The sequence below is a fragment of the Kryptolebias marmoratus genome, linkage group LG15, assembly GCF_001649575.2.
Source record: "Kryptolebias marmoratus isolate JLee-2015 linkage group LG15, ASM164957v2, whole genome shotgun sequence".
NCBI lineage: Eukaryota > Metazoa > Chordata > Actinopteri > Cyprinodontiformes > Rivulidae > Kryptolebias > Kryptolebias marmoratus.
The window spans coordinates 31,668,156-31,679,099 of NC_051444.1; the positions used below are offsets into that span (position 1 = coordinate 31,668,156).

Sequence of the window (10,944 nt, forward strand, 5' to 3'; positions counted from 1 at the left end):
CTCCTAGGATCATTGGGACACTCAAACCCCTCCACCACGATAAGGTGGCAGCCCAGGGAGAGGTGGCTGAACTTGGGTGCAGATTTGCTTTCCAGAGGCAGTCCTCTAGTGAGATAAAGGAGGCTTTACCCCTTAGTTGTGGCTCAGATATGGTGTCTGTTTGGCGAAGCAATTGTGGATCTCTTTGCCACCAGGGACAACACCCACTCTCCTTTTCCACAATAAAAGTTTACCTGGCAGCTATTTCTGCCTGCCATGTTGGTTTCAATGGGGTCACGCCAGGAGCTCATCCCCTGGCTATGCATTTTTTAAAAGGGATCCATAGACTGAGACTCGTGATTAAACCCAGTGTCCCTCCCTGAGACCTTACTGTGGTTCTTAAGGCTCTCCATTTGAGTCAGTGGATATGAAGTGTCTTTCATATAAGGTTGCTCTGCTTCTTGCTCTGACAACTGCAAAGTAGGTTGGGGACCTCCAGGCTTTGTCAGTAAATCCCTCCTGCATTCAGTTTTCACCTGATGGCTCCAAGGTCATTCTGTGACCAAACGCAGCGTATCTCCCTAAGATTATACCTTCAGACTACAGCTCCATGGCTATTGAGCTCTCAAGCTTTTGTCCACCTCCTTTTGCATCTGAGGAGCAGAGGAGGTTGCATTCCTTGTGTCCTTTATGTGCACTGCACATTTACATTGACCGCACACCAGACATGAGATTGTGTGATCAGCTGTTTGTGTGTGTTGCTAACGCAGGCAAGGGCAAGGCTCTGTCTAGACAGAGATTCTCCCACTAGATTGTGGAAGTTATTTCTCTAGTTTACAACAGCAGGGGGCTCCCAATCCTGCATGGTGTGAGAGCGCCATGCGGGAGGCGTACCCATGAGTGATATCTGTGCTGCGGCCAGCTGGTCCCCACCACACACATTTGTTCGGTTTTATCATTTGGATGTGACAGCCCCTACTGTGGCTCACTCTGTTCTTTCTGCTGGGTGTAAGGTGCCGCACTAGTGTGCTGTATTGACCCAGGTTTGATGGCTGCTCTGCGGGGCATTTATATATGTTCCATAGTACATGTGTTGTACCGAATGAATCGACTGAAAGGGAACATTAGTTATATGCATAACATTACGTTGGAGCAAACAGGTGTGTTTGAACAGAATGCTAAGGAGACATCAGCATTGACTTTAAGTCTATATCTCAATAATATACAATTGTAAGTGACTAGTTAAAAACACAAAATTGCAAGAAAATCTGCAAATTTTCACTTTGAATCACACTGATTTCACATGTGCATTCGTCACACAAACTTCCAGTGGAATTTGGGCCAGGATTAGTCAAAAGTACATGTAAATATTGACTCTGTTGCATGGCATTTGTACAGTAACATTACATATCTCTGACACTTGTGATTACGACAGTGGTGAAATAAGTTATGTGTGGCAATTGAGAAATCTGGATTATATAAATTTGCGGGCTTCACCCCAGTCCAGCAATCATTTTATCATTAAATGTCAAAAAATATAGATCTCAGAGAAGAGATCCAAATCTGAGGATCCAAACCTGAATGAGGACTAGGCTGACCAGCTGGAGGCTGAAACAGGTCCTCTTTTACACAGACCCTAATTCAGAAGTCCGGGTCTACTCCGCTCTACTCGGCTTGGTTCGATAAAGAATGCATCGCGTTCACACCGGCCAGTGTGATCGGTAGCAGAGGAACGCCTCCTTGTGCTGCGAGGGACGGGGCCGCGGCGCAGGGGGGGTTGCGCTACCGAAACTTAGGGCAAGTTGTGTAAATAACGAAAGGGCGATGGACAATGTTGGCCCTGTGTTGTTGCTGTTTTTTAAACTTATGAGGATTCTCCTGAGACTTCAGGAAGAGAGGCGCAGTGGAAGAAATGCTCTGGATGCCACGATTGTTGTGCGGAGTAGGACAGCTGTTATCTGCCAAAGATTTCAGGCTTTACAGCGCCTTCAGCTGGGGGACAGACGGCATAAACATTGCAGGGTAAGCTAACGCTGTTGTTTATATTCCTACTGTTCGCTCTTTATGCTTGCATCTGGTCACACCCACGACCAATGAGTGAACAGGAGCTAAGCTTGCGCCACCCACGAAGCAGGGCTGGCTGACTGGCCCGACTCCGAAGCAGGTACCAAAGAAGCAGGGACCGAGTGCGAAAAAATGCAGATGTAAACGCTCGCAAAGCGAGCCGAGTAGAGTGGAGCCGGGACCGTTAGGGTACGTGTGAAAGGGGCAATCTGCTACAATCAAGAATAGACAAGACACGTGGGGGCATCATGAGGCACTGGTAATGTCCAGTTCTCACTGTTGTTTCTAATCAGTCACAATTTGGTTTCATAGTTTGCCAACCCTCCACAATGTTCTCTCACATTCCTTTCACAGGGTTCTTTGCATCCATGACAACTCTATTATACTAGGCTACTACTAGGCTATTATGACAACTATTTTGAGACAAAATTTGATGAGTAAATTTTTCAAACTTGTTCAAAATCTTTGCAACAAAGCTTAATCTGAATGAATCATTCTATGGAGACTAATCAGTGGTTTAAACCATTCATAGTCCAATGAGTATGAGGTGGTTACACATCAAAGGCAGCGAGGGTTTCAGTATCTTGCCCAGGGACACTTCAACATGTGGCTGCTGCCAGGAATCAAACCTCTGACTCTTTTATTGGAGGACGACTGCTCTAACCACTGATCCACAGCTGCCCTACTGTACTGTAGATTTCTACAGTACTGACTAAATAAAAAATGAAATTTACTATGTTACATACGTAATGTGAGTTTTTGAGTCTGCCTTGTGCCCCCTTCATGTTTCCAGATGATTGACATGTTGTACTTCGTGGTCATCATGTTGGTGGTGTTGATGAGCTTTGGCGTAGCTCGGCAGGCCATCCTCCACCCAGACGAGGAGCCTACGTGGCGACTGGCTCGGAACATCTTTTATATGCCATACTGGATGATCTACGGAGAGGTGTTTGCAGACTCCATAGACCGTAAGACTAGCGTCCATAGTAAGACACGTGTTAGTCTTCCCTCCGTCTTCCCCCAGTCTTGAACCTGTGCTTCCTTTGTTTTGTCCTGTTTTCACACATCCCCACTTTGTTCTCCTACTTTCTTCCTCTTGCCCTTACCTTGTCTTTACCTTGTCTTTCAACAGTTCCCCTCCTGCTCTCAGAATGTCCTGTTCTTCTTGCCCTATTTTTACTCTCTTCTCTTCTTGTCTTCCTACATTCTTCCCATATTTCCTTCACATCTTCCTTATTCAGTCTTCCACCAGTCCTCGCCCTCTCCTACCTGTTTTCCAGTTGTTATTATTTCCTCTTTTACCCCTATTTGTCACTGTCTTCCAACTGCCCTCACCCATTTTCTCTGCATCTTTCCTCCATCTTTTTCCCATCTGCTGACCTTCTATTGAATCAGTTTGACTTGTATTTACTAAAATATATATCACTTCTTTTTTTACCCAAATAATGAATTCAAATTATGAAAACCCCAAAAGTCAAGCAAAACATACTAGATTTTTTCAGTGGAGCGAAAGGGATCATTCTCTAAGTCTGGACGAATTTATTTGTTTTCTCTTGACTTAAAAAAAGCCCAAAAAGTACTAAATAAAGCAAAAATAACTAAATAAGATATGTATATTTATTTTGTAAGTCTGTATGTCATTAAAAAAACTAAGTAGCCCTGAAACGCAGGCCCACATGTATTTGTTTTTGGAGGCTTTTTTTCTAAGTGTTTAATACCAGATCAGATCTATCAGATTCATGTTGTGGCAAAAGGGGGGCAGGAAATTTGGGGGGATGGCATTGTTACAGAGCTATATCTGTTTGCTTTACATGAAGCATTATTCTCAGCCATGCAGTAGTGTTTACTAGGCTTAGTGACAGCAAAATGCAGTTTGAGCACCTCCCACTGGTCCAAGATGCATGAAACTCTTGGTTCAAAGGAAAGCCAACATGTGGTACACAGCTTAGTTGTTTGTAGGGGTTTCTCACCACAGCTGATTATCTCATATATGGCCATATACGACCTCCTTAGGTAGGTGTTCCTTGCGTGTTTGGCTGTAAGGAGACCTCGGAGAAGATCCAGGACATGCTGGAGAGAATTTGTCTCTCGGCTGGCCCAGAAAATCTTTGGAATTTTGCTGGAAAAGGTGGCTGAATAAAAAGACGTACATTCTGGATGATCATGGATGGATGAATGGATATATATAATATGTGTGTATGAGGAGCTTTTGTGTCACTGACATAAAGACATGACAGCTCTTTCTCACAATGCAATGAGGGTTTCACCTTAATTCCAGCACCCTGAGAATGTGCACTTAGGGAGAGGAGGGAGGCAGAGGACTAGTGAAAAACAGAGCCATTATACAGGATGAAACAACTAAGAAGCTGGATTACATCAGGAAAAAAAGCATCAAATTTTGAACTTCAAAATAAATGCCTCAGACAGCAGAAACCCAGTGTGGAAGAGGAGAAACAAGCAGCACAGAAGCAGGCCCTCAGCACAAGAGCAATTGAGGTGAAGAGATGCAGGCTGTGTAAAGATACCCCTGAAACAGTCCAGCACACAGTGGAAGGATGCAAGATGAAGCATACATGGAATGCCATAACTAAGTGGCTGGAATAGTGTACAGGAACATCTGTAGCGAGTATGGACTGGAAGTCCCACAGTCAAAGTGGGAGAGTCCACCTAAGGTGGAGGAGAATGGCAGGGCTAAGATACTGTGGGATTTCCAGATACAGACTGACAAACAGGTGATGGCTAACCAACCGGACATTGTGGTGATAGATAAGATACAGAAGAAGATAATGGTGATAGATATAGAAGTCCCAATCGACTGTAACATCAGGAAGAAGGAGCATAAGACGCTGGAGAAATACCAAGGGCTGAAGGAGGAAACAGAGAAGTTGTGGAGAATCAAGGCCTCGGTGGTACCAGTGGTCATCGGAGCACTCGGTGCTATGACCCCCAAACTGGGTGTATTATATTTATTAGAGATAGTTGGAGATAAGCACCAGCTCCACCACAACTCTGCACAGAATATTAGGTATGCTGGTTTATTGATTTATTCAATTATTTGTTCATCTATTTATTTATTGACTGATTGATTTTTTTGGTGCTCCAAAAAAATTATTTCAGAAATAAGAAAACAGATTTTTACTAAGCTTTTGTCAACCCCCCAAAACCTTTTACTTGCTAATAGGAAAAAGTTAGAAAAACATAAAAATAAAAACTTTGCCAGGTTTACAAAATGGGACAGCCCCCCAAATTGTTTTTATTTATTTATTTATTTATTTATTTATTTATTTATTTATTTATTTATTCCTGCCTTTCAGGGTTTACATATAGTATTGATAGAAAATATGTTGTATTTTTGCTTTTATACTGAATTTATAGTGTTTATTGAAAGACTTTGTAATAATTTCTTATTAAGTGTTTCATGTGGTCTTCCTCGCTGATTATAACAATAATTTTCCTCTTTTCATTCTGCTGCTGATGGACAGTTTACGCCATGGAGATCAACCGTAAGAAATAAGACCTGTAGATTGTTCTTGTGTTGTGTATAAAATAATTTACAGTAAAACAACCTGTTTGTGTAACTTGAAGTCTTCAGACAGTCCAGCTAAGTGATTATTAATAACTTTGAAACTGTTTTTATTACTTATGATGTTATCGCTCTAACCTCTTTTTATCACTCGACAGTGAAGGCAAACGGACAATTACACATGTTTGTCTGTCTGTATACATGGGTTTGTTTGACTGTAGCATTAGCTAAATGTCTTAGGAATCACGAGACAGATTTTAATTAAACTCAGAAAGTAATCATTGGGTGAACATCTATACCTGACTAACTTTTGGAGTCAGTCCATTTCCAGATTGGTGCCACAGCTAAGTGACCTTAGCAAGCACAAAAAAAGGCTAACTCTGTCAATTTTACTGCTATTGATCTAAAACTGAGCATCATTTCAAACACAGACTCCAACTGCTACACATTGTGCAATATTTTGCTTTCAAAGTTTGGCATTAGCTGTTGGAGTCAACCCTGTCAGTTAGCAAAATATCTCATGTACTACTAAATGGATTTTACTGAAGCTCACAGAAAGTAATCACTCACACTCCATCTTAAACTCCTTAACATTTGAAGTTAGCATAAATCGAGATGTCCACCACAACTAACTGGCCTTAGCCAACAAAAAAGGGCTTATAAGTCATTCATTTTTTAATATACTGGTTAAATTATAGATCTCACAAATAATTCATGAGATCCCAAATAATGTTATTTCCAAGGTTTGAACATATAACTGTCGTTTTTCATCTTAAAATTAATTTAGTCTAAACCTTTGGCATAAAAAGTGGCAGGCAATATGCAGTTCTTTAATGAATGCAAGGCTTAGAATTTCCTTTTTCTTTAATACTGGTAGCTTTAACTTGTGCTGCAAAGTTTACAGAGAAAACTGCTCCACATTCACTTTGCTTCTTTCAGTAAACAAGATCTTTCTCTAATCTACTGTTGTTCTCTTCTGAACAAATTTCTTTTGGCAAAACTCATCTGCAGCTAATTTTCACATGCAGCTTCTGAACAGTCCACAGTTCTAGGAATAAACAAACAAAATCATCTGCTGAACAGGAAAATATATAATTTTGCATCTACATAATGTAAATTGAAAGAGTGAGGAACGACACTAATCTTTCCATAAAGTCAGAAACGTGAAAAAATAAAAGAAAATGACGTACCTCAAAAAAAAAAAGGTACCTCAGTAAATCTGTGTAAAGGACAGAGTTCCCATACAAATGGTACTCCCCTGACTCCAGGGATAGTTTAATAGAGTTTAATGGGTTATGTGTGTTAGGGTGTTGGAGGTGCTGAAGGTAGTAGTATCTGGTAACTCCTTCCACCATCATGGAGTAACAATGAGAAAAGACTGACAACATCTTGTTTGTATGGATCTCAGAACCACACCATGTTATTGAGAATAAATGAGTCTCTGAGTTTAATTTAAGGAGATGTTCATTAATCTGTGTGGATATCTGAGCTGAGATTAGAGACTATAAGACCCTCTGTTGAACATGATCGAAAATAACGTGTATGTGTGCACCCAGCTCCATGTGGGGAAAACATGTATGATGAAGATGGGAAAAAGCTTCCTCCCTGTATTCCTGGAGCCTGGCTCACACCTGCTATCATGGCCTGTTACCTGTTGGTGGCCAACATCCTGCTTGTCAACCTGCTCATCGCTGTCTTCAAGTTAGTTCACACAGGAACCCTGTAAAACGCCAGGTTCTAAAATTATTCAAATCTAACCTTAGTTGAGCAGAAACACACAACAGAATACAAGATATCATTTATTATTATTCTAAGCTGTGTATAAAAAACTGCATCCAGTTTATACATAAATATATATTGGCTTAGTTTTTGTTAAAGGGGACCTAGTATGCAAAATTCGCATTTTGCATATTTTTGTACTTCTATTTGGGTATCTACTACTTCTAAAAACAGGACAGCACAAAAAAAAACCACCCAAACATTTTTTTGGCAATAAGTAAATGTTTTCTGGTGTCTGAAAAACAACCTGTTTCAAAAACCTTGGGATTGTTGCGTCACAATTCCTGTTACCTAGCAACTCCAAGCCGAGCCCAGCCCCTCACCTAGCAACCCAAGTGGAACCCCACCCACTTTATTACAAGAAGAGCGTCACATTAGTTCTGCTCGTTTTACTGCTGAACAATGTCTGCTGGAAAAGTAAAATGTTTTGTTGTCGACTGCAATATAAAACATGTACTGCCAGTGTCCCAAACCACTACCAGTCAGGTTTCTGCTGCTCTCCTACTTGACAAATGTCAGTTCAGAACCGCTATGTGCCCAAGGTCAGAATCCTCAGAGTTTGAATTAAAAACTAGAAATGTGCATCAGATCCGTAGCGTTTAATCCTTCAAAGAGTTTTTATGTTTTCAGATGGGACACTGAGTTGGGGGGCGTGGCCAAGAGCAGCTTATTTGCATAACAGTGACATAGCCTTAAAACCGCTCATTCTGAAATGAGCTCAAAACAGGCAGAACTGATCAGGTGAAATCTCAATATCTGAGAATGATTTTGTGTATAAAATGTAATGAACATGTTTTGTATAGCCCACAGATCTATACTGACTTGTTCAAGGAACCATAATAGGTCCCCTTTAAATAAATAATGACATGGTAGAATCTGTTGTGTGTTAGTGCTCACTTGAAGTTAGATTAGACTTGAATAAATTTAGTTTTATTTTGCCTTGTTATGTAAAATTTAGGAAAGCACTGAAACCTGAATATAGTCAGAAACACAGTAAGGTTCTACAGTAAATCTATTTAAACACCAGAGTAGAGATTTACCATGACTTTGAACTTTCACATTAAAAGGTGAGTGAGGTGTGCTAGAGTGTTTGGGTCAGATGAGTTCAATTCAGTTCAATAACCTTTAAAGCCACAACACCACAACCTCTGTTTTGTTTGAGTTCAAAAACAAAAAAATAAGAGTCATCCAAGTTTTTATGTCTTTAGAACATGCATGTAATCTAAGAAACTGACTGGATTTATCAGGCTTCAAGAATAAGTATACCTGAGTATCATCAGCATAACAATGTAACAATGTAACTTTATTCTGTCCTGTGTATTGACTTTAACTAGACCGTGTACAGCAGTTTCTCAGCAGGAATTCACTCCTCCCTGTTCTTCCTCCACAGTAACACTTTCTTTGAGGTAAAGTCCATATCCAATCAGGTTTGGAAGTTCCAGCGGTATCAGCTGATCATGACCTTCCATGACCGTCCCATCCTGCCACCCCCTCTTATCATCTTTCCCCACATCTACATTGTGCTGAAGAGGCTGTGCTGCACCTGCAGACGGAGGGCAGAGGGAGATCGTGACGACCGGGAAAGACGACTCCGTAAGAAAGATACACCAGAGAGGGTCTGTAGGGTCAGAACCTGACACCTCCCCAAGTCTAGAAGCAGTTTCCTCTTCAGATCTTAGCCAGTCTGACCATGAATCTGGTGTTTGAGTGAACCACAAGCAGCTGTCAGACACTGCCTCAGTGGCACGCATCATACAGTGGGGTTTGTGTTTTCTGTTTTCTCAGAGCTGGTGCTGAATGCAGAGGAGCTGAAGAGTCTGCACGAGTTCGAGGAGCAGTGTGTGGAAGAATACTTCAGAGAGAAGGAGGACGAGAAGCAGTCGTCCAACAACGAGCGAATCAGAGTTACGTCTGAGAGGTCAGAACAACACTTTGACTTTAAACATACTGTCCAGCCCAGCAACAGGTTTTATTATCACCCCCGCCAAAGGAGAAAGGGCAATATTGTTTTTACTTGTGTGTGCGTATACAGTAAGTGTGTGTTCTTTTGTCTGTCGTTGAGAAACCATATATTTTGTTCTTCTCAGAGGAATCTCACCTCACCGGATCTTTGATGTTCCAGAACAGACGGACACACTTTTGTAGTCATCAGAGTTAAAGATGGACACTACAACCAACCGACATTAGCAAACTCAAAAATTAATATAACTCAGTCATCTTTACAGATATTGAGCTAAAATTTGGCGTAGTAGTCACTGGGACTTATGCCCAACTCGTACTCCAAGTGTTATTGACTGAACAACATCTATTTTTAAAACTGTGTCATTAACTATTAAAGTAAACTTCCTCTGTCGGTTAGCAAAATATCCCATAAACCACTTTTATTTATTTTAAAGAAACTCTCTGAAAGTGATCATTGGCAAACCGTACATTTCACAGATAGGCCATAAATATGATGCCACAGCTACAGTAACAAGGTATTGCATCACAAATATATTTTATACAGCAAGCATTAGCCTTTAATGCTTTAACTCCCCAACTTTTATAGCTCCACAGACCAGTTCATTATCAGACAGTATTTTCACGAACTGGCCTTTAAAGGTTTGGATAAATACAACAAAATAAAATGATACAAACGGCATGAAAACGGGGATATTTTTAAAACATAATAAATGTAAATCCAACGTGTATGCGTTGCTTTGTTAGCTGCTTCCTGGTATTGCATTATCAACATGAATAACACCCTCTCCTCCCCCTAATGTTCTCTGGTCAATATGGCAATGTTCAAACGTGCCCTTTAAAATAAGATACACCACAAATATAAAGTGCACAAAGAATACAACTCACCATAATGCTGAATCAGTGGGAGCCCTGTGCCAGTTTCTCAGTTTTTTATTCATTTTGCTAGCTTGTGGGTTTGTTTTTAGCAGTAATGTATCATGTGACCTAGATAAGCATTTTGAAATGCATCGAGAGTGAGTCATAGATGGATGTAGTGGAGAGAATCCGGTCATTTTTCAACATAAATACTGTAAGTTAATTATTCTTTCTGTGCGGCCCGGTACCAAAAGACCCACGGACCGGTACCGGTCCGCGGCCTGGGGTTTGGGGACCTCTGCTTTAACTAATACCATAGAACAGAAAATCAAATTAAAAACAAGTCAATCAACAATTAAGTCTCCTTTTATTTCAGCCACAGCTGCACCACATATATCATCTGTAGCAGAAGCTTCAACACATTAACCTAATGAAGATCAAAACTCTGTGGTGAGACCAATCATCACAATGATTTGTTTCAAATAGCAGACCTTCCCAGCAACTCAAACTGTATTGCTGCTTATCAGAGACTGTGAGCTATGAATAATTGCTGGATTGAATGGGAGATAAACCTTCTCCTTGGCATGGACAGGCTTGCTAGCGTCAGGGTTGACCATCCTTTCCTCACAATCTCCAGCTTTTCTTGAAAAGTTCATCTTGAAAAAAGTATTGCAAGAATATCTTTGTGGTGATTGGTGGTTTGTGTGTGTGTGAGCACTTCCTGGTGGGCGTCTCCTGAGCTGGTGACGGACGCCTCATCACCACTCCTCTCACACCTGTGA

General features: G+C 41.0%; 1 protein-coding gene across 2 annotated transcripts in view; it reads left to right on the forward strand.

Annotated features, from left to right (window-relative positions):
• LOC108247988 (transient receptor potential cation channel subfamily M member 1-like) overlaps positions 1–10,944 on the forward strand; it is a 101,507-nt gene that overhangs the window by 83,635 nt on the left and 6,928 nt on the right. For both annotated transcript variants that reach the window (XM_037980005.1, XM_037980006.1), the window contains exons 22-26: positions 2,837–3,011; positions 5,526–5,546; positions 7,123–7,267; positions 8,736–8,938; positions 9,131–9,263. In XM_037980005.1, coding sequence (XP_037835933.1) covers positions 2,837–3,011; positions 5,526–5,546; positions 7,123–7,267; positions 8,736–8,938; positions 9,131–9,263 — 677 coding nt within the window. The remainder of the gene's footprint in view (positions 1–2,836; positions 3,012–5,525; positions 5,547–7,122; positions 7,268–8,735; positions 8,939–9,130; positions 9,264–10,944) is intronic.